This window comes from Trematomus bernacchii, unplaced genomic scaffold (genome assembly GCF_902827165.1).
Source record: "Trematomus bernacchii unplaced genomic scaffold, fTreBer1.1, whole genome shotgun sequence".
NCBI classification, from domain to species: domain Eukaryota; kingdom Metazoa; phylum Chordata; class Actinopteri; order Perciformes; family Nototheniidae; genus Trematomus; species Trematomus bernacchii.
In genome coordinates this window covers 7,947,497-7,972,079 of record NW_022987608.1, presented here as the reverse complement: position 1 = coordinate 7,972,079, position 24,583 = coordinate 7,947,497, and the positions used below count along the sequence as shown (strand labels likewise).

The window sequence follows — 24,583 nt, the reverse complement described above, 5'->3', positions numbered from 1 at the left end:
CCCTATCAAACTAAACCTTCAGTAACTTGATTAGCAGTTGATTCTCAGATGAAGTTTTTCTAAATGACTTTTCCTCAAGAGTTAATGAAAACAGCTTTTGATATTCAATGGTAAATCACATGAGTCAGCAGGTTTTATTTCAAAGCATCTCTCAAACACACTTTGTCAACATGATGTCTGTAATGGACCATGTGGTTACAAATACTTTTTCAGATTCAGGAAATGGCTTCAGATCGTTTCTCTCTCTGTCAGCAGGACTTCCTGATCATAATGCATTAGGGGGGGGCGGGGGTAGCTTGAGACCAAATCGAACAACCAATTAGAAACCAAGACAAGAAACACACAAGCTCTTGTGGAGAAAGAAATATTATATTATATTATTAGTCGTTAATATTTTTGTATCTGCTGATTGGCCATGGGTCATGTGATTTGTGTAGGGTCCCTAATGGCGGTCGATATCGGCGCTCTGTAGCAGGTCTGCCTGCAACTGAGTGGGGGGTCTGAAGGCTGTCTGGAAGCCGGGTGGGGGGGAGTGGAAGTGGGTGCTGGGGGTGGAGAAGTGTGCCCAGCTGGCTCTGTGGGGGGGGGGGCTGGCCCCCGTAGGAGCCGTTGTGTGAGGCGGAGCTGGGCGGGGGGGGATCGTTCTCTGTGAGCGTCTGCAGGGACTTGAGCCAGTGGGGGGGGTTGTCGTCCTGAAGAGAGTCTACACTGTTGCCGGGGGGGAGTCCTGCAGGGGGACAGGAGACAGTTACTCACACATCGATAGAAATGCTTTTAGAAGACAAATGAATGACATTCAGTTGTAATGTCTTCATCCTCCTAGTTAGTGATGTAGCACAATGACATCGGCACAGCAGATCAGACGTTAAAAGAGCACCAGAGATAATTCTATTTACCTCACACTCTTCTCCTCAGTCAGAAAGGTTGACTACATTACCCACAATGCATTTCCACCACAACTCGTCTTATACAGGTGTGTTGAGACATGAGGAGCTACAGAACTCAGGTAAGATCACTTCTTTCCAAAACCATACCTCAGATTTTTCGTAAAAATCCCCTTTCACAGAAATTAGCATACAAAATTGAGGATTTAAAAAAATAGAATATAAACGCTTAAACTACTACATGGAGTGGAATGAGTGTCAACTTTAGCCTGAAAGCAGATGTTGGGCAAGATGATATCTTTAAAGCACTTGCAAAAAAACATAAACTATAACTTACTCTCACTCTGCTGTAATCGATTTCCCCACTTTATTTAAAGATTAAGAGTCTATAAGAAAAATGCCTCATTCTTTGTTGATGGATGGATGTATGTGGCTATGGTACACAGCAGAGGTGGGACAAAGTCATTGTTTTGCAAGTCACAAGTAAGTCTCAAGTCTTTGCGCTCAAGTCCGAGTCGAGTCTCAAGTCAGGATGGGCAAGTTCAAGTCCAAGTCAAGTTCAAGTCAAGTCCAAGTCAAGTTCAAGTCAAGTCCAAGTCAAGTTCAAGTCAAGTTCAAGTCCTAAACTTTGAAACACCGAGTCTTAAACAAGTCATTATGTACTTTTCACCAAATGTAATGACATCCATCAACAGAATAATACTTAATAATCAAACTGCTCTTTATTAGTCGCATTCATAATTTAATAATCCATTTTCTCTCTGCTGGTAGAGTAATGTGTTTTTTTCTATTTTAAGAGGGATCAGTAAGGTAAGGCTACCGTGACGGTTTGATTCAGAAGGAGTTTAATGGATAAGATCCCTGATCCCAGGGATAATGTGCAGCGAGGCGTCTCTATGGGGAAAAGAACACCTGAATCTAGATCCCTCTGCAGGTGGTACTTTAAGTATATTTTGATGCTAATACTTTTGTACTTTTACTTGTAACATTTTGAATGCAGGATCTTTTATTGTAACAGAGTATTCCTACACTCTGGTACTTTTACTCAAGTACAAGATCTGAACTTCTCCCACCTCTGGCAATAAATCCTGAGTCGTTACTAAAATAAAAACCCTGCTCTGAAGGTTATTTTCATTTTACAAATCCTGCACTCAGCTTTGCTTTCTCCAATATCATTGAAATGCAGCCAGAAGCTGCTTCTTCTTTGGTTTTCGCAAATTTCTTGACTTTTTCCCAACGCGCTTGCATTTAAATCCGGCTCCCCGTCTCTCTGACGCTCTGCAGCTGGCCTGTACCACTACACTTGCTGTCTTTGGAGCGTCTGCCCCCCACCCTTCTTTCACATAATGGTATGATCCTAGTGTGTGCTCGCATATGATTGGCCGCATGGTGGCCCAAGCTAAATAAAGTCCCGCCCCTCCCTGCAAAGATTCTCAGCAAGAGTAGAAGCGGCTGGAGATTCTGCTCTCCCCGACGGGAGTCTGCTCTTCTACCGGCAGCTCGCGATCGACGTGTTGGAGACCCCGGAATTAAAGTATCAAGTCACCTCAAGTCAGAGGGCTCAAGTCAAGTCCCGAGTCCTTGCTGTTCAAGTCCAAGTCGAGTCGCAAGTGTTTTGAGATTTTGTCAAGTCGAGTCCAAAATCATCAAATTGGTGACTCGCTTAGAGATGTCCCTCCCATTAGCCTATCATGTACAACTTGTTTGAGTGCTAGCCAATAGAAACTGAGAGAACTTTTGGGATTTTGAGCCTAACAGAACATTTACAAAAACCTATATAACACCCTACAGGAAAGTGAGAGAAAAAAAGAAGCACAATAGGGCCCCTTTTTAAAAGGCTTATCAGGGGGCTCCTACCTGTGATGATGGCGGGGTCCATCCATCTGGGGGGGCTCTCCCAGGAGCGGCTGTGAGGAACACTGTTGAAGAGGCCCGGTGGCCCCGTGTGGTTGACGCTGGATAAGGAGGAGGAGGAGGAGGATGATGAAGAAGAGGAGTTGGGCTGTCCTCCAAAGTTGATGTTGATGTTGGGTAACAGCGCTCTGAGGCCGTCCTGCCACTGTTTCACATGTATGCTCTCTGCACAGCTGCTGCTCTCTGCACGGACACAGGGAGAGAGGAGGCTCATGGGAAACAAGCAGACCACCAGAAACACTGATACAGTATACACGATAAATACAGCCACGTCCTAAATGCTCTTTTTAAACAGTCAATCGCGAATAGACAGACTAAGAGTTCATTATGAGCTATATGCGAACATATTGTCATTTTATGTATCATTTCAAGGTTTCTATTTGCAAAGACAAACAGTAGTGAGCTTTTTGGGTTTAGTTAAGGAATAAGTCAACTAGATGACGAATCTGAACATTACACAGATGCCACATTTCCATTCTAATGTCACTACAAATGAGAGTAAAAAAGTATTGAGGCTGATGATGCCCTCAGAAACAGAATTAAATAGGTTTTCATTTCAGTTTCTATCCCCAAAGATAGTATAAAAAGACACCCCATCAGTGTGAGATGATCCACTGACATTCCCAGTTAGCTTCTTGCTACATGTTACATCACCTATTCACTGAGGAAAATCTTTGGAAGGTTTTTTTTTTTTTTTAAACATACGAGAACAACAAATAGAATTAATTAAAAAAAGGCAATCTAATGATCAAATAAAATGTGCCTGTGGTGAAAAGAGTCCAGAGTCCGGAGAGGCTGCAGCAGAGAGCTCATTATTCCTCTGCCATGTTTCCTCCTGTTAGCTGTGTGTGACGCTGAGGTTTCAGAGCTCTGTCTAATGACACGGTGCAGGACAGGAAGAGGAAGACAGCCTCTCCAGATATCATGGCTCCATAAATAATAAATACTAATAGACAGGATGTTAGTCTGCTTCCTCATTAAGCCATCTTCCTACAAGATGGCGAGGGAACAGAAGCCATTCAAATGACAGCATAATGCTAAATATTATTTATTCAACATATCTTGGGATGTTTTATATAAATATAGCCATTAAAGTTACCAGAGCCATAACCTAAGCATTGAGGCTCCGGAAGAGTACATTGATTTATTATTAGGGATAATAATAAATAAATTATTATCAATATCGATTTTAGATAAGATACTCTAATCGATAATTTGGTGCAAAAATGTAAGACGTTACATGAAAAGCTGTTAAAAGATTCAATAAGTTATTTTATTGGGCTATTTTTGCTGAAATAACTATAATTACAGTCCTTACGCTTCTTAAAAGTGGTAAATAAAGAAAAACAAAGACAACAAATACCATAAAAACAATATTTACAAAGAACATCGCTCTGGGATTTCTCGGTATATTTTTCGACACTGACCAAACAGGAAGTGGTACCAATTTAGTATTAATTCTACCCATCCCAATAACTATTTAAAGCTTTGGCATTAACCCCTGTCACACGCCCACTCCAAAAACATGAGTGATTAAGGAGAATACTTCCTCCCTCAGTACTGCCTCTTTAGTTTGAATCAGGCTGTCAGGCATTAGCAGCATCACCTATGTTTCCATTTGCATCCTCAGATAAACAAGTGCCGCCATGTTTAATTCATGAGAGCGAGAGCTGCCTTCCAAATCAATTTGAACCAAGATAAGCGATGCCACAGAGAGAGATTACTTTCCATTAGATTAGCTTTTGTCTTTTAGGACTGCTTTTAGTGTCTGTAAATGCCTCCTCATCGTCTCCAACTAGCATCATTTCACATCCATTAGCTTCCATTCAGATGCTGCCAACATCTCTGCGGTTCAGAGATGGTGAACAATTTCAAAATGAAAGAAGCTGCTTGGTTTGAGTAGCTTTCTTCTTCTTTTTCTGTGTGTTAGCATGCCTAGCTGAATAGCTAACTACCCAGAGTACTACACCAATGTTCCTCCCTACGTAAAAGAAGCATATCAAAACCCTGATACATTATTTTGTTTGTTTACATGTTGTGTTCAAATCTAGTACACATCACTTCCACTGTGTAGTATTCCCCAACTGGTACTGGATGCTAATTCAGAGTTGTGGCTAATGTTAGCACCGTCTACTCTGCTTTTTAGTTTACATTTTTGGCTTTTTTCGTGGACACCCTTGCAAGAATTCTGGAACAAATGTTAGGTGTGAAAATGTATCAATGTTTAGCTTTTATGGTAAAGCATTTTAGAAAGTCCATAAAAGACTCGGTGTGTGCTCTGATCCGTCTCGACCGCAATGAGCGGTGATTTGGGACGGAAGCTAAATCATTTCTTGTGACGGCATTTACAGTCAGATTATTTCAGTTCATGAGGTGCTTTTTGAAGGGGGATTTGCTTATAGAGGGAAGGTTTCAGATAATCCAGTGAGACGACAGTAGGATAAAAGATGGAAGAAAATGCTCAGGAACACAGAAAGAAATTCAGTCTGCTTTCTCAATATGTACTTGACTTACGAAACTGTCTGCTGTGTTACAACACTGCAGACAGTTAATGCTGTGCTGCCACCAAGTGGTCAGTGAAACACATTTTTACCCACAATGCAATGCACTAAATGACATCATGTATCTGTTCTGCAGACAGCCACTTTGGTGAATAAATTACCTAAAGAACAAACTACTCTGCATTCTATGTGGTGGTAAACTGCAATCCTCAACAAAATAAACTAATTGTAAATATGAATCCTTAATAACACATTAAGGCTTTAAAAATATCAAAAAAAAGTGAATGCTAACTTCTTTAGAAATCTGTTATCTGTTATCTGATATATAGATATATATATTTGTATTAGGGATTGTTGGAAAAGTTATTTTGATCTCTCTGTCTGTACACACAAACTGAGTAAGATTGACATTAAAGTTGACTTTGACTATATACTGTTGGAAAGAGATGATTAGCTTTCCGATGCTATCGTTATGGTATTGTACTCCAAACATGAAAATATGAAAGTCCCCTGTTCCTGACCCTGCCTGCCATGTCATTTCCTTGAGATATAGGGAGGGGGGTGCGCTGAGGAGCAAGAGCTAGTGTTGACGGTGATTGCAGAAATTCTCATCCTGTCTTTTCAAGCTTCAAAAATGTATTTATTCGCTGAAAATGATTATAATCATTTCTTATTCTGGAAGCAAAAATGTATTTTGAAATCAACCAAAACCCCATAATAACTAAGTGAATCACAAAATGACCTGTTCTGACTTCAGAGTGATGTTGAGAAAGCGTGTCAGGTGTGCTCAGTCTTACCTGCGATGGGGATTCCTCCGAGCCCAGTGCTGTGATGTCCCAGCAGCCCTGTGGAGTCCAGGAAGCTGCTGTGTGAGGTGGACGTGGTTAGACTGTTTGTGTGGTTCAAAGGCACAAAGTTTCTGCGAGAGGAGGTGGGGCCCATCCAGGATCCACAGGACGCAGAGGAGGAGGAGGAGGATGAAGACGATGATGATGTGGGGAAGCCGAAGGTGGTGTAGCCTCCCCTGTGAGGGTGTTGATGATGGGGGAAGTGGTGAGGATGTGGGAGGGGGTTGGGGAAGGGGCCTCTGTGTAGCGGGGGGGGCGAGGGTTCTGTGTGGGGGGGGGCTGAAGCTGTCCTCCACGGAGAGCTCCTTCTCGATGAGGTCAGCCAGAGCCCGGCGCGTGATGTCGAAGGGGTCGAAGCCAAGGTCGTCCTCCTGCTGCTGTTTGGACGAGCCGAAGCCAAACGCCGCCTGCCAGTCTGTGGAGGAGGACACCGGCATGGTGTCTGCAAACACAGGAGGGAACAGTGAGCACACCTCAGGAAGAAGTAACCCAACATTTGCTATGCTGGCTCCAAAATGGTGGAACGGCTGATATCAGGACAGCAGAAAGTCTACACATCAATCACACTTGTTTCTTTTGTTGAAGGATGAGACCCGAGTCAGCAGACCGTGGAGCCGATCTCCGTTTATTTACTGATATATAACTAATCAGTTGTTATTAAATTAGTTTTCCCTCACACGTGGAACATATTCACAAAAAGGGAAGAGGAAAACGTGAGGGACACAATATGAAGGGGGGGGGGAAGTCCTCACAAAAATAATTGTCTGTGTACAGTGACTGAATTTTGGAGGTTCCGCCCACTGACTTCAGAACTAGTCCGTTCTTTAACGTTTAGTAAATGAAGAACACAGAATTATTAAATACAGAACACAGAATTTGTGTGAAGAAGAAATATTTGACACCAAACAACACTGCATATTTACAGTTGTTACACACATCCTCCGTATCTTATCTCTACCTGAAGTGAAGAGGCTGTGCGGCTCGGGGGTGGTGGGCCACTCGGCGTTGCTGTGGGGGGGGGTGGGGAAGCCGCTCATGCCGCTGGGCAGGGGGTTGGGATGCCTGAAGTTGCTGTTGTCCGAGAACAGAGACTGGGACTCTACAGCCGCCGCCTCGAAGGGGGAGCGAGGCGTGTGTCCCGTCACGCTGAGGGGGACCATCAGCCCCGGCTTACTGAGGCCAGGGGGGGGCGACGGAGAGTCACTGCTGTGGAGCTGAAGCACACAGGACAGGTGAGCGGTCTACTTCTTATATCATTTATTTGATCTGGTTGTCTCATGTGGATGCTAGTTTAAATATATGACATTTATATGACCAAAACAGTTAATAACTGCAGAACAACTATTTATATTTAAAATAGGCAAATCATATCCCTGTTTTAAGATTATCAACAGGGACAACACATACTAACATTACATATTTGTTCTTTGAGTTTACTACAAAAGGCTCTTAGAACACATTCAATGCTTTTGTCATTAAAGTCCATTACTCACCAGTTGTGAGGTTTCACCGTTGCCTATACTGATGTCTGTCAGTTTGTTTCTGGGGCTGTCAAAACAAAAGCAGAGAAAATGTATAATTATAGTAAACGTAATTGCAAATTAAAGCGAGTCATTAGTAATGGCCAATTTACAAATAAACACTGGTCAGGTTAGAGTAAAGCCTGATAACAACAGGGAAGCAGCTGTAATGGGTTGCATTCACAGTAGCTTAAAAAGGATAAACAAGTGACACATTTGATATATTGATTAACTATTTAATTATAGTGAATGTATCCAAACAGGCAAATATGAAGGGAGTTTAGAGTCAGGATTATTTCCGAAGCGAGGTGAAATCTTGACAAATGAAATGATCTTAAATAACATTTTACAATAATGTATCATTTAGATCCACACTTGGAATGGCTGAAATGATATGCGAGTAGTTAGTGCCAATAGGTCAGTGCTACACATTTCTTCAAAACTTCAAAATATTTGGACTAATTCAGCTTTTGATCTAACTTTACCTAGCAAGCTCGTGGTGTGAGGAGAAGGGGCAGAGGGCCGGGACAGGGTCAGGGCTGAGATCAGGTTCGGGCCCCTCGGGGCTCAGGTGTTCAGAGTCGGAGCCATCTAGAGTGGGGCTCCTCCTGTGCTCTGAGGACAGCCCGTTGGTCATCCTCCCGTCTTTACTGGAGCTGTTGGACCTGTGGCAGCACACAGAGAAAGGCACACGGGTCAACACTGAACAGAACGGTTTAATAGAGAGCTCAAATATCTACATTCACAGTGAAATCACACAATCCCTGTGCTTCAGGGAACGATGTCACATGACTTCTGAGAGACACAGAGGCGCATGAATACCTCTGTAAAGAGTTGGCCTTGCCCTTGGGTTTGTCCCCTGGCACAGCGGGGGTCTGCAGGAAGGTGGGGTTGTTTTTGGAGAGGTCTTGAAGAAGTTTCTGCTCATACTCCTGATGCTTTCCCGCCTGCAAGCAAAAGAACACTCGAGCATGAGCTATGTAGCAACAGACAGTTTCTCTGTGACGACTGACGAAAATTAAGGAAATATATACAGGGGAGTATAGGTAAAAATTGTATTTACAGGTATATTATATATTCCTATATATGCCTCAGTACAGGTATAAAATACTATATGACAGTAAAAAAAAGTTGTTATTGTAAAATATGATTTGTAAAATATCCATAAAGAAAAAGAAATCTGCTTACAGTTCTGTTTCATATGGGTGTTGAGAGATGTATCCATAGATCTCTTCATGTTGCTCTCAAAGTGCACCAGACTGATGCTTTTAACTTCAACATTTAAAAAAAAAAATCGGACCCCCTAGAGGAGGTTAGGTCCGCCCCCCACTTAAATCATGTCCACATGGATAGGAAACTAAATACATTTGCACACATCTTGTGTCCATATCTTTCTGTTTTGATGGTCATGCCACAACCGTGCACGTGAATGCATGCGCAAGTCATGGTAAGATATCTGGATTAAGAGGTTGCTTTTTCTTTGCTCAGAATGAAAGAAATGGACTGTGATTTTAGTATTTTTAAGCAGAGGTCAATCATTTGTACGGCCCTCGGAGGATGTTGAAAAAATTGAAATGGCCCTTGAGAGGAAAAAGGTTCCCCACCCCTGCCTTAGTTGGTCACGTAAAGTATTATTTATCAGACTAATTTAAGCTACACATAGTTTGGATTTCTTGCCTGCATTTTTAGGAGTTATAATAAATAGTTGTATATAAAAACACAGAGGATTGTGTCAATGTTGATGCCAAGTTGACTGGATATTCTGAGCTTAAGTTAGGTCAGAAAACAAACCCACGTGATCATGGAATATTTCACTCTCGAAGATTTACGATAACTAGATAAGTTGCGTCATGCTGAACCCAGCTATAGTCTGCTAGTTTAGATTTGTCTTACATTTCTGATGCAAATTGAGTATAGAGTTTTAGTTTAGCTGTCTCCAGAGGCCTGTACTACGAAGCTGGTTCAACCTAACCTGGATATGTTTGAGTTAGCCGGTTGGCCCAATCCAAAACATACGCGCTCTCGCTAAACTGTACTACGACGCTGGTTATCAAGTGGATCGCTCAAGCCAGCCGTGTCCTATCTAGTTAGGTGCGCGTTCACATGAAAGGGGTGGTATTTGGAGCATTCGACCAATCTCAAACACGGACAAGCGTACTGACAGCGCAGCGTCATACTTCCTGAATGAAAAGTGAACTTTAATATTAGTCAAATATGAAGAAGTTAAACTTTAAACATCCATGACTTAAACACTTTATCCAGGATAAAAGCCACATAGCTGCACCTGCAAGGTGAATACAGCTGGTAAAAGAAAAAGCGTTTGAATGCGTACATTAACAGGTTTATGAAATCACTGCCCCGTCCAAGACACGAGTGGATCTGACTTTAATTACATTTGACTCGAGTGTTTCGTCAACTTAATGTGTTGCTTAAAATAATACTTCTGCATACAGTATGTGACACTGTGAGTGTTGCACGGCCAGATACGGCTCAGCTGACTCAAATAAGGAAATATATGATACATTATGATGTGATATGATATGAATAATGGGACACATCGACGTCTGCACTCACAGTGCCGCGGACTGTACTTAATGTTACTCTGATCCGGTTACTTATGTCGTGGCAGATATTTAAGTAAGCTTTCTTAACGCTAATATTATAATAGTCAGATTGCTCTGAAGATGGGAGGGGATATTCTATTCATTTTCACGTTCACACAGTCAGTTGATTTTGGCCGGCCGTCTTTCCTGCAACGGCAGTTTTTCTGTATTTCCTCTATCCTGTAATATGAATTGATCGCTTTAAACTCCGCACACGGAGCTCTGATTGGTCAGCAGGCGGTGCTTTCACTGAGTTGATCTCTTAGCCTGCCACCTAACCTGCTCCGGAGCAGGTTTGCCGCTCAGCATAAGTTACCATGGAAATCTAGCCTGCTAAAAAGAGAACCAGCGTCGTAGGACCGGAAAGCCCGAGATTTCCCTGAAGTTAGCCGGCTAAGCGAAAATCCAGCTTCGTAGTACAGGCCTCTGGACTGGACTTACCTGCATCTCCTCTTTAGTAAAACTGGCAGCCTCGTCCCCCAGCTCGTGGAGATACATGCAGTCTGGTTTGGGGCACTGCATGCTCTTTAAAAAGTAACTGCAGTATTTTGTTGTTCCTAAAGAAGCCTGCAAAACAAACGCTACAATCACAAAGAATTCACTCCATCCTTTATCAAATGATATTACATGTATGTCTCAGGCCTACCTTAAGTGTTCTGCTGTCCACCACCACATTGTTGACACACTGGATTGCTCTGAGAGCGTCTTCAGAACGAAGATATGTGACATAGGCACTGGCACTGGGCCCCTGGGAGTGAGAAAGAGACAGAGACAAAGCCAGAATTCAAATGTAGTTTCATTCATGTGAGCTGTGACACGCTGTTCACTGTGGGGGGGGGGGGGCCTCACCTGGGAGCCAGCGTATGATGTGCTGTTGTTGATCACCACTTTGTGAATCTTCCCGAATTTCCCAAAGTATTCTAGTCTCTTTAGAACCTGTCAAACAAATCATTATCACCATTATCGTCATCATCTTATTGGTGATGCAATGTGCAATGTGTGTCCTGTGGAGCTTGATTAGTGTTATACCATAGTGCTATATCGCATCTCTGACTATACCACTTGCTAACCTACTCTCTGAACTTTTTTACTGTTTACATAATAATGCATCATCATACTGCTGCTATTGAGCCTGACACATACCATTTGTGCATCGTTGAATGTAAATGTTAATATTGTTAAAGTTGCATGAGTCTATTTATCTCAATCTTTCTTCTCAATACATGTGTGCAATGCTGTTGCATAAACTCTTAGACTAAATCCTCTTTGAACATATGTATATACTGCTTGTGTTATACTTTATGCCTCCTCATCCTATCTTACATCTAATATTGTTTTTCATTTATAAAATCTCATCTTTAACTGCTGAAGTTGTTCTCAAGTCCAACACATGTAACTGAGCGTCCACACAGCAGCGTTAAAAAAAATCTTGGAACGCTTCTGCCCATTCACTTTGAATGGGGTCACTTTTCGCCGAACTGCATTGTGGGAAGCAGAGCGGAGATTTTCAGGATTTTCAGGATTCAAAAGTTGAGCAATGTTCAACTTTTGAATCTGAGGTGGACGCGTCAGCCAATCAAATCCCGTTTATGCAAATCTGACAGTTCAAGCGTTAGCCAATCAAACCGCGTGTATGCTGGGAGAGACATACCGCAGGTCATTTCCTCATATTCCAAAAAATGGAGGAGAAATTAGCGGTAGGGAATCACCCGGTGCTTTATGACCAGTCCCTATTTACCTACCGGGATACAAACCGGAGGAGCCAGGCATGGAGGGAGGTGGCAGAGACAGTGGTATGTTTTCGCCTGTTTGGGAAGTTTATATCCAGTTTACTTCGGGCTTTTTTGCTTTGTATGTCGGGGGCGGGAGATTCATGTGATTGGTTGTTGGTCGCTTTGCTCCGTAACTGTACAGTTGACCTGAGTGTGTGGGAGAGAATATTCCCTCTGGTGTGAACTCTAGGATTTTAGCCTTTGCAGACCATTTCAATTCAGAAAAACCACTAGAGGAAAGGGGATCGGGCCCCTTTAACTTGCATACAACTGATAAAGTAAATAAGTGTTGACTAGTTGTCATTGGACAATCCACATATCCAGATGTTCTTATTTGATGTGGTGCCTTCAGACAGCTTTCACTGCTGGAAATATGATTAATAGCTTCAAGATATTTCTGGCATGCAACGTCATGGTGATGCTGCTGTTGTTTCCAGGACTGCTGAGTGTGGGAGACGGTGGCAGACTGAACTGCTGCTGCAGGATTACATCCCATTCACTTAATGCTTATTCTAGTCTTCTGGGTGGTCACAGCAGCACACACACTGAACACTTGCTGTACTGTGTGTGTTATGTGTCGTCTCACCTCGGGGTCAGCCAGCCTCTGGGACAGCCCCACTACAAACACCAGGTTCCTCTGGACCACTCGGACGCTGGCCAGATGCTTCCTGTTCTCTGTGATCTTCTGCTTCTTCTCCGTCTGCTTCTGCTTCTTCTCGTTCTTTATCCTCTGCAGCTCCTCCTGTGACAGCGGCTTGTACACTGCAGGGTCCTCTGGGTACGGCTGCAGAAACACACACGTCATTCAAGGAAGAAATCCCAGAGAAATCAGATGGTATCACTATCCATTCATTCTTTTTTTATGACAACAGTGTGTAAGATCTCTTTGATGAGTAAGGAAATGTTATATGAAAGTGGCATCATATGTCTTTTTGATCCTGTCCCAGATTACATTAGGATTTAAGTGACCAAAATCTGATTATTTTTTGTATGATTCCACTGACAATAGCACTAGTTTGAAATGATATGAACATATATAGCGGTACAGACTGAAATGATGTTTACAACACACAATTTGGGTAATAATTGAACTGGTTAGCCAAATGAAATAGATAAACCTGGATTTTTCTTATTAGACTGCTGTTTCTTGACCTGTCTGATGTCAGGGTCATGTGACATTGCTCACAGATCTCTGCACTTCACTTCTGGAGCTCTACCTTTCTGCAGGCAGGACAGAGCCCGTTCTCGTCGGTCCTGATTCGATGCCAGCAGAAGCGACAGATCTGGTATCCACAGGTGCAGGGAAAGAAGTTGACATCATCGATCTCCAGAGGTTCCATGCACAGAGGGCACTCCATCATGTCGTCCTTTCCACAAGGGTGCCGGGACATCCTAGGGTTACGCACTACTGGGCCGACAGCTTTCACAGGACAGGAACAGGAGGCCTGAACTGGACCAGAGACACAACACAGGTTAGACATCCTAAGGTTTCGGTATCAGGCTGGAATTAAAGTGAATGGATTCTCCATAATGGACGAGGCCTTCGAGGTAAGAGGGTAATATTTAGTATTTGTGATTCAAGCAAATGCTATTCGTGTGTTCCTGTTTTTTCTCATCTATAGACCCGTTTTTGTTTAAATAATTAGTATACAGCTCTGGAACAAAATAAGAGACCACTGCACGATTATCAATTTACCTGGTTTTATTATTTTAAAAAGGTATGTATTTGAGGAATATTAACTTTCTTTTTCACTAAATGTCTTCCAAATTCTAAATAAAGAAATAGTCATGTAGAGAATGACTACAACTGGTCAAAATAACAAAAAAGATGCAGTGGTTTTAGACCTTGGATAATACAATGAAAACAAGTTTATATTAATTTCTAAACATCACAATACTTTTGTTTTCTAAATTAGGCAGAGTTAAGAAATCAAGATTCGGTGGAATAACCCAGAAACAGTATTTATGTTTGGAAATATGCTTGTTTGGGCGCATAACAGAAAGTAATCTAATTTTAAACAATGACTAGTGAAACCACTTGCGTGCTGATTTCCAGCCAATGATGTGAGGATTCAGTGAAAACACAATCTAATGATCTGTCATTGCATAGCTGTGTCACAGAGGGCTGCAGAGAAGATGCACAACTTTGTCTAAATCAGTCCTTGTGGCCAATTAAACTAAAACCCCTCTGCAGGCAGACACTGCTGGTTAATTGGCAAGAAATCAGGTGATTTCACAACACATGATTTACTTTAACGCATGGCTGGGCATTCAGCTAATGGACAGACAATGAACAAAAATAAAACGTAAAGGCTGTTTTCTTTCAGGATTTGAAAGTTGGATTTCAGACCTATGTTTTGCATGTTTCTGAGACTGATTGAACACTTTTTAGCTACTACTTAGAAATAAACGGCTGTGCAGGTTGACTCTGCACACCTTCATACTCACTACGCCCCTTTTGTGACAATGTGAGTATGTTGTGATATGTTTTAATTTAGACAATAACAATATCATGTTGAATAAACTAAGATTAGCTCCTGTTCACACAATTATATCTATAATATATCCATGTAGAGACCACAAACTTTCATTATTGATAGTTGAGTGTTCCAATTTGTCTGTGTTATGACTCCAATTAGCATTAGTTGTGTTCAAAGGATTAAGTTAGTTTACACATAACGTCTGAGACTATTTCCGATCACAGGAACTTCCTAGGTAACGAGTCCTGAGTTTTTTTTCTCCAAGAAATGTAGTGCACTGTAATACCATCTGCTTGTTTACTCTGCCTTCCTGCATGATTCCTAGGTTGGAAAACAGACTTTTCCTTCTTCACTTATTGCTGAATGATCTCAACTTACTTCACCTTAGCCCACTGCTGCAGAAAACATCGACCTTTGTATTGTGGTGAAACACAAGATGAAGAACCTTCTATCAGGGCGCAAGGCACAGCCTGGAATATCTCTATTTACATTGTGTCAATTACCCTAGAAAGTATTACCATCATTTTCCCAGCTCTAATGACTGAAAACAAGTCGCTGAGGCCACCACTAGCTAGTAGACACAAAAATGCAACACATGCAGAATGACGCTGATACAAATAAAGCACACACACGGAACTAATAAAGATACCTCTGAAGTTTGCTTGTGATGCAGTTATGACTTTTTCTCATTAATAATTAACTGAAATGTATTGTCTGTGTGTTCATAAAGAAACTGGTGAGCTGCATACAAATTGTCTGGCTCAGGCATGTCAGACAACAGGTCCAGATTGCCCTGATGCAACACACACATGTGAAATTACTCTGGCAACAAAGGCTGATCATATCACAGAAGTGCGGTTACAAAGATTGCTTCAATCTACTTGTCAAAACTGTACGTTACAATGAAGTTAATACATTAAGGACGTAAGAGCCTCATTGATAGCCCTGTGATTCTACTATCTGCTCAGGGCTAGCTTAAGGAGTCAAAGGAGAATAATGTCAGGTGTGAACACAGAAGTGACACTTAGAGACCTTTGGCTGAACGGTAGAAATGTATGAAGATAACTGTAATAACTCAATACGGTTTGTTGTGAAGTAATTTAATAATTGCTGTACAGGTGCTAGGCTAGGTTAGCGGGCTAAAGTGAATGAGCCTGGAGTGAACAACATTGGCATTAAATAATGAACAGTGCAATTACCTAACAGAGTATTTTTTTGATATTGTAACTTAAGAAAATAAACAGGATTATACATTTTGCAATATAATTAAATCTATGAAAATAAACCTGTGTCTAATACAAGTTATCTAAAGAGTATGTGTGGCTTTATTGAATTATGTGCCTGAGTATTATTATATTAACTTGTTGGCACACAGTAATAGTATATTAGCCATGCAATATCAGCATCATATTATACCTGTTATTACTAAAGCATATCTGTCTAAACATGTGTGGAGAATTTACTGAAAATACACCCAATTTCTTTGCATATATCATTAGTTCACTGTCATGTAGCAGTGTTTGACCCAAACAGTCATGAGTATGTTAAATTCCTAGATTGAATACCCTGACATTATAATAATACCGTCACAAAAGTGTTTACGGTAATTCCAGGCATGTATTTATTCAATTAGCAACCAAAGGTGCCATGTATCCTGACAACCTCTGGTGCTTAGCTGTACACATTCAGCCTTTGCACCAAAATCAATATGTGGCAGAATGATCAACAATGATTGTGTCCCCAACATATCTTTTCACCTGTCCCGGACTGGTATGTTCTTTTCTTAGTTGCATGGCTGAAACAGGACATGACTAAATGTGCTTCCCTATTCATCATATGGTCGGAGTAACGTTAGCTTTAAAGCCGTGTAAAAAGACTGAATGCACCATTACGTTTCAGGTAAATACCACCGACTGTATACAATGCTACCAGCACAGTTTATAAGCAGTGCTTAGTCCCCTTTTAGCTCAAATATAAATAGTCAACTGGGACACTGGTGTTATAGTCACATAGTTGTAATAAAGTGTGAAATAGCGAGCAGTATTTGTTGACTGTCATGTGACTTGTAAAGAGACACTAAGGGCGCCGCCGGGGCTAAGCTAAGCTAAGCTAACCAGGCTAATAAGTTAACCAGCTATGCTAACCGGTTAGAGTGCCAGGCATGGTGTCAGGCTGGAATGCTGCTAGCTACGGTCTGTCTTACATGACGTCGGCTAATGGTTTTTCTTCTACTCTGTCGTATCGTGTAATACAACGCAGACAGTGGTGATCCACTGCCAAAGTTATCAAAATATACTGGCACTTCCTCTCACACCAGAGTGTTGTGTCTAAGTTGTGTTGCTCACTAAAGTCTGTCAGGAAGACGAGTTTACGCGGCCTGCCCTCCGCCGGCAGAGCCCGATATAACCGAAACACCAGCCCGATGTGAATGGAGCTGCCGCGGCTCTTCTCCCGGAGCAACGCCTTTCAATGACTACCAGACGTGGACAGCCGTTGAAGGCTATGCCTGAACTATAGTGTGTCCAGTAAAAACGATGAATAGCCTTGTTTATGGCGCTGGGTTAATAGGGATAACTGTTAGTCTGGATACTCACCCTGCCTATGTGCTTTTGGAGATTCCTGTCCAGGATGTGGGGGAGAAGTATGCCTGTGTGCGTCGGTAGCTCCGTTACAGCAAACTTCCGCCCCCGGGACTCGGTAGCCGCTCTCTTGAGGAGACAACCGGCCCGTTTTCTCAGCTTATAGAGGTGTTGGCTACCTACTTACTCTACAAACCACCATCTTACATTGAAAGGAGGAGAGAACAGGGGCAAGTATCGGCTACAACTCAGTGAGTCGGCGCAAATAGTCTTGATGTTACATGCATTGCATTATGGGTATTGTAGTCTCTGCTAGCAAAGCGTCAGACCATAGAAAACGTTGGGGGAAATTCGTATATTTTGCTAACATACATCAAGACAATCTTTAGCAAAGAAAGGTGCTTTGACTTGTGTATAAAAGAATGATGACAAAATCATTAAATAACTTGAATATCGGCACATATAAATAATCTATTCGTATTGCTTTAAAAAAATGCCCCCATTATATGCCTAATAGCCAAATAATATATTTACGAATAACTATACATTAATGTAATTTATTTGTTCTTCAAAGAAAATTAAAACAACTTTTGAGTCCCATGTTTGTGAAATAATACCCTTTCCTTTTGTATTTATTTATATATTTAAGGACAGAACCAGCCAAAGGGATTTAAAAAAGTTGTTATTAAACATAACTTGTAGGTGATTTAAAAATGTTCAATACATGATTCATTAATAGACAAGACAGCATCACCAAATATGCCTTTTATACATGATATAAAGCTGACAGCAATGGAAGTTACCACCTTAACATATATTTATAAAATACACAAGGATAACCCAATTTTCCACACAAATTACACTATAAGCCATTTACAAGAGAGACCCTGATAAGCAAGTTCAATGTTTGCATATGTTTAGAAATATTGAATAACAGTGTAACACAGTCTTATAATTCATTCCTTCATACTTTATGGTGTAAAGACTCATTATAAACAGTAGATGGAGACATTTGCTTAAATTAAAAGTGGCTTTCAACATATGACACAAACATTAGGCCACAGAGCAGAATACCAATATTTTTCTCTGCTGGTAAATTACATTGCATAGAAATTACATATATTTGTATCAGTTACAAAAATATGTTGTATTTGTTGTACCTTTTAAGACTTCTTCTTTTGTTGAATGAAACCTCTAATTAGGCTTGATTTGTGTTCAAATGTAACTGTAATTTTGACTTTTTACAACATATTATTGATATCTCCAATTTTGTATAAGCGGCAGATCTAATGGTGGTGGTATTAGCTTTAGCATTTTCAGTTAGTAGGGAAGGTATTTCCCAAAGTTAGTCTTTTCAGTATTATATTCCTACTGTGTGTGACTTGGCGTTTGTGGAAGCAATTTCATACTAGAAAGACAAAATCTTTGTAAAATACTAACCTGATTTGTCTAACTTGACTTCTGAAGCCTTGTGTTAGCATTAGCTGAACTTTGGAATGCAGATTTGTAGATCACTCACATTTGTATTGCACGACGAAGAAATATTATGAACAAGAATAACAATTTCAAATAGAAAAACATTTTCGCTGTACAAGAGGGTATTTTTCTAGATTTGGTCTGTAACTAAAGTTGCTGTATCAGCAATGGCCAAAGCCACATCCTTCAGAACCATAGATTTGTCTGCAACACGTAGCATCGATTTAAGACTTGCCCAGAAAACCTGCTGCTTCCGTTCGTCGTTCGGCCATTCAAGGTATGTCTGCTGCCTCAGTAAACTTCTAAGTCTCAAGAACTTCTTGGGCAGGGAGTCAGTTGGAATGGGCTCCAGTAGTATGAACACTAAAGAGTCCTGCTGGATGTTAACGGCTCTGTGCTGGGCAAAGAACAGCTCGTAGTTGCACCATTCACTTTGGACAAAATGTTTGGAGAGGATAAACAGCGTCTTGTAGCTAGACTCCACACAGTTGATAATGTTGTCTATGATCCAGTCACCAGGGACAAAGTCACGCTCATGAACGCAGAGTGAAAACCCGGAACCTTCCAGAGAGCGAACCAGCCGGCTGTCCACCCATCCCGAGTCCTGGTGACTGTAGGAGATAAACGCATGATACTGGAATGATACATTCTTTAACATGTTGGAGTTTTTCTTGCCTCTCCTCTTCACCCTGATCCAGACCCATAACATCTTTGTATACCAAACTCCGTCACATTTATAGAAAACCAGACCTATGGCAGCAGATATAATTATTAATACAGGGACAGCAACCGCAGCTTGAAGCCACATCTCACATGACAGCTCACTGGTTTTGTACTCTGAGAGGGACACTCCTGCAAAAGATGGCGGCGTGCTGCATGTATAATCTAAGGGCCAGTCCGCGAGCAAAGACTTGTTGAGAACACTGACGAACCAATAGGAGTCACATGAGCAGACAAATGGATTGTTTCCAGCTTTGAGGGTTTGAAGCTTGGAAAGTCCTGCCAACTTGGAAATGGATGTGATTGCGTTCTGGTCTACGTAGAGATTGAGCAGAGATGGAGCGCTGAGATCTGCAGGAATAACCTGGATGCTGTTGGAGCTGAGTTGGAGGTGTGTCAGCTTGTGAAAACGAGACAGATCCTTTTGCGTTATGGCTGTTATTCCCGTCTTTGACAAGTCAATCTTCTCAAAGTCCACCGACAGGTAATTAAAGACGTTGTTGCCCAGGTTATTGTTTGCCAGGCTGAGCTCAATCAGCTGAGCAGGCCAAGAGCAATCCCCGTCCAACGAGATGGAGTTGAAACTAAGGTCAAGAGACTCTAATGTCTTCATCTGATTTGTCTTTTCAGAGATGAAGGCAAGACTGTTGAAGCGGTTCTTGCTTAGATACAGTCTCCTGAGTTTGGGGAAGACTGAGGTGGGCAAGCAGAGAAACCACCAGAAGCCTGTATCCTTTAAGAGGTTATCGGACAGATCCAGTGTCTCCAGTGACGGCAGGACAGATAAGAGATTGCAGGGTAAAATGTTCAATCCGGTCCCAGAGAACTTTAAATAGGTCAGATTTGAGACAGCCTCTAAGCTCATGTTGATTTGGGGGTATTTGTATTGGTAATGCTTCACACCGTTGAAGGTAATGGAGCAGATATTGACCGAGTGATTTATGGTGCGAAACTGAAACCCGTCTGGTGTGTCTTCATTATAAGTTATGTTGACAAATGAGAGGTCATAAAGGTGGGAAAACCACACATTCTTCATAAACACCTCCATAAATGAACTGTTTATCCAAGTGTTTTCTATGGTGAGATTCTTTAAAAGTGGCATTGTTTTCAGGCTGTCAAAAAAGTTCCCGGTCACGTTACAGTTGTCTGGGAATAGAGTGATGATTCTCAATGATTTCGCTCCTGTCACATTCACGTCGGCAAGGAGGTTTTGAAACATACTGGCCTCCCCACAAAACGATGCAAAAACTGAAATTGTTTTAAGAGATTTCAGTTTTGCAAGGGCACCAGAATCATATTTTTGCCAGCGGATTCCTGCTCCCAACACCAAGTGACTCAGAGAAACGTTGGACAATGGATCAAAGTCATTGTAGTTTACCGACAGAGCAGTTGGACTACCCAATGACAGCACATCCAGATTTGCGAGGTTCTGAAATGATGCTGGAATTCGATAGCTCTTGTACAGATTGTAAGCCAAATCGAGGATTTTCAGCTGTTTCAATGAAATGTCAGGGACGATAGGTAAGTCATTGAAAGATATATTGAGAACTTTGAGTGCTGGTGTGTGACTGAACACACTGGGAGAAATCTCCTGCAGGCCACAGTGAGTTACCTTCAGACAACAAAGCTGGGACAGCCCAGAAAACGAAGCTCCGCTCAGTCTTCGGATAGAGTTGTGAGAAATGTCCAGATACTGCGTGTCGTCGGGTAGATTTGAGGGAACATTCGTCAGGTTTTGATTAGAGTAGTCTTGCATTCCTCTCCTCGATGTGACACACAGTATGAATCCCTTTTCATCTTCTTTTACAGCAACACAGTCAGTTTTAATCAGGGACAGGATGGCAATGGTCCCAATCAGAAAAGCTACGTTTGTACTGAAAAACATGAAAATAAAGAAGTAATTGATAGAAAATGGTATTTCAATATTAAAAACAAGAGGAAAAAGGGGCTTACCTTTGTGTGGACATGGCTTCAGAGATGGGTTTCCAGCAGTCCGAGTGTCGGGATCTGGCGTCTGCACTGTTTTGAGCTCTGACTTTTATACTCTGTAATCTGAAGAGCAGTCTATCAACTACTAAATCTCTGTTCCTGTTTCTGTAAATTCCTCTGTAAGGCAAGCCAAGTTTATTTATATAGCACCTTTCAACACAAGGCAATTCAAAGTGCTTTACAAAAAATGAAAGACATTAAGAAAATGGCATTTAAAATCAGTCATTAAAAAGCAAAGATAATAGTCTTTTAGTCCTAGAAATATTCTTTAGGTGATAGTAGTGTTAGAAATTAAAATCAATGTTTTATGGCATAATTTAGTCTAAAACATACCGTCAGTTTAAAAGCAGTCTTATGAAGAACTCATTGATTCCAGTATTGTGTTCACACCTTAAAAGGTGTGAAAGGAGGGATTGTTAGAAATTAAAATCAATGTTGATGTGGCGTAATTTGAATGAAATACACTATTTCATTTAAATCTGTTTTATTCTGAAAACCGAAGATTCACATGTGACTTCCGGTTTTTCCGCTGGTGAATTTCGTCATTTCCGGTTAGCATTAGCTTGTGGCGAAATGCTACGTTTTCAAACCGTGAATTGAAGGTGAAATAACGTGATGTTGTACACTAAACACCCTGAGTTTAACACTCATTTATTGACGCTGGAATGAGGTTTATTAGGGAATGTTTAGATGACCACAGACATCAGAGTGATGTAATTTAGCAGCAGAAACCGACAGGATTTGCATTGGACACGCCCCCGTCGACGCCGGCCAATAGGAGAAGACTACAGGTCTTACTGGTTTACATTGGACTGGCTCCAAATAGTGTTAAGATCTCTGGGGAGGTACGAGCCATGCTCTGTTTAGTAGTGATGACGAGATGAAGCCTCATGAAGCTTTGAAGCTTTCCAGCAAATCGGTTCGCTAAAAGGTTCATCTCATGAAGCTTCATCATGGGCTTCATGTGCTCACAAGACCCCCTGTTGGTGAACAGGTGTAAAACAGCCACATATTATTTGTAATCTTTGACATACTAAAAATACTGGAAATAATGATACAAAAAGGTAAAAGATGTCAAATGTATTTGTCATCCTGTATGAACAGAATTTTACACCAGTAAGTGTTTTAAAATGACTGTATATAATAATAAAAACAATGTGTCAATATAGTATCTTGTTGTTACATCTATACATAAATAAATGTAAATGTCTGCTGCCTTCTATAAAGACAAAAGAAGCAATATATGTTCGAAAACTGGCAAAACGACAAGTGTTTTCCTCTCACAAGGATCACACATCTTGAATCGAATCCCATGGCTTTGTATCTGTCAGAAGCTCGCGCCAAGATCTGAATCGCTTCCTGAAGCAGTCACGTGGTATCGACAAACGAGGCTTCGTTTGTCATCGATGACGTCACTGGCCCCCAAATGATACAAGCCTCGACACAGGCTTCACAGAAAGCTTCGGCGATTACTCGACACACGCTCCGAAGCCTCGGCTTCATCTCGTCATCACTACTGTTTAGCACTGGACTGGGTCCGTTCATGTTAGTTTATATGTTTGATGTGTTAAACCGGCGTAGTCTCGTTTAATAAAGTATATTGTGTTCTTAAGCCGAAAAGTATATTTTTGTGTGATGTTCTAAGCCGGAAAGATTGTGTACAAGATTGGTATAAGATCAGCTTTTAAGGTCAGCATCTATAGAATTTAGAGCTAAGATAAATGAAGTTTGTATTGGAGTGTTTCAAGCAGTGTGGTTTTCAATTGCATCAAATGTTCCCATTGTTCCCCTCCCCTTCCCCCAGTCACATGAGGTTAATGCTAAGCTAGTTAGCTAGCCAGTTGGCATTACTAGGTGATACAACTGGTAACTACTGGGATGGTGGATACACAGGGATGGTGTAGATGAACATTGAGAGTAGATTAAGTTGTTTTTGTTTTTCATGCTTTTCAAAGAAAGTAATTTGAACTTTATTTGGGTAAATAAACCGGAAGTAGGTTTATGAACCGGAAGTATTAGTTGATACATTTGAAAGGAGTTAAAAATAAAACAGCTCCCCTAGCGGACATAAGTGTTACAGTCAATACATTCTTCACCACACACAGATAAAGATTACATGTGGTTTCTCTGAATTGAAGTATTGTAGTTATGACATTTGCATAATTTCATAAACTTCAGAATACACTGTACACAGTTTATTTGAATTTTCATATTTTAAAGGTCAAAACCATACACTGTACATTTTTTATTTTTTAAATTTCTGATTTTAAAATTTGCATAATTTCTAATTTACTTTATTAATTTTTTATTAAAAAAAAAACTTAAAAAAAAGAATCCCAGATATTGAAGTTAAGTTCGGGTGACACGAAGGTGCTATTCAGTAGATTAGTGATTCATCTTTGATACATTTAATAACTATATCCAACTACTTAAGAAATATGTCACCAAAAGACACTAAGTTAAGAGCATTCTCAATGCCAGGCTCAACTGCAGATATTAAGGAGAGGGTAAACATCAGGTCAGATGCTATGACAGCGCCAAAAGATAGACAGAAGACATGGAACAGAATAGAGAAACTGTTCGAGCAGTGGCAAACGAGAGGATTGATTCCAGCAGATGATAAACCTGGACCAACGAAAGCCCATAGAAAAGCAGTAGTTGAATATGAGAATGGAGAATACCTACAACAGCAAGAGGCATGGATCAAAGCTGGACGACCCTCGTGGTATGGACCTGGAAAAAGCGCTATGAACAAAGCTGAAGAAAGAAAAGCTAGAGTTACAAGTCTGATACTCCATCTAAAATATGCCAGCAAGAGATTGACAACAAGCTTACATTTGGTAGAAGCAGCAGATCTGCCAGTAAATGAAGACACAGCAGAAATAACAGAAGAGGCTCCAGTTATCCAAACTCCAAAGCAGTATCCAAGCCTGACCGAAGTGCCTCCTCCCAACATATCAGAGAACAACCCTTCTCACCAAGCATCAATTCAAGCCCCAAATGTGAAAGAATTGGCGTATGAGGTCAACCAGCTGATGGAAGCAGAACTCATCAGAGAGGACGAGTTCAAAAGAAGAATGGAAGCAGAACTCATCAGAGAGGAAGAGTTCAACAGAAGAATGGAAGCAGAACTCATCAGAGAGGAAGAGTTCAACAGAAGAATGGAAGCAGAACTCATCAGAATGGAAGCAGAACTCATCAGAAGAATGGAAGAAAGACAAAGACAAGAACAAGAAGAAAGGAAAAGATGGGAAAAAGAGCAAGAAGAGAAAAATTACCGAACTGGTTGCTCTCCTG

At 41.1% G+C, this 24,583-nt stretch overlaps 2 protein-coding genes across 2 annotated transcripts; both read right to left on the bottom strand.

Annotated features, from left to right (window-relative positions):
- Nucleotides 1-230: 230 nt before the first annotated feature.
- On the bottom strand, nt 231-17,355 carry cnot4b (CCR4-NOT transcription complex, subunit 4b). The gene is given in 15 exon segments (XM_034131490.1): nt 231-632; nt 634-727; nt 2,742-2,981; nt 6,097-6,422; nt 6,424-6,589; nt 7,106-7,361; nt 7,641-7,695; nt 8,153-8,332; nt 8,490-8,614; nt 10,712-10,837; nt 10,917-11,018; nt 11,120-11,206; nt 12,629-12,826; nt 13,260-13,492; nt 17,117-17,355. Coding segments are annotated over 14 exon segments (2,319 nt in total). The 5' UTR covers nt 13,434-13,492; nt 17,117-17,355; the 3' UTR covers nt 231-442.
- A 541-nt stretch (nt 17,356-17,896) lies between these two features.
- LOC117483056 (toll-like receptor 1) lies at nt 17,897-24,231 on the bottom strand. The gene is made up of 4 exons (XM_034131210.1): nt 24,122-24,231; nt 23,972-24,043; nt 21,251-21,349; nt 17,897-21,171 (listed from the first exon to the last, which is right to left on the bottom strand). The coding sequence occupies exons 3-4, from the start codon at nt 21,262-21,264 to the stop codon at nt 18,708-18,710; spliced, it is 2,478 nt and encodes an 825-aa protein (XP_033987101.1). The 5' UTR covers nt 21,265-21,349; nt 23,972-24,043; nt 24,122-24,231; the 3' UTR covers nt 17,897-18,707.
- Nucleotides 24,232-24,583: the final 352 nt, after the last annotated feature.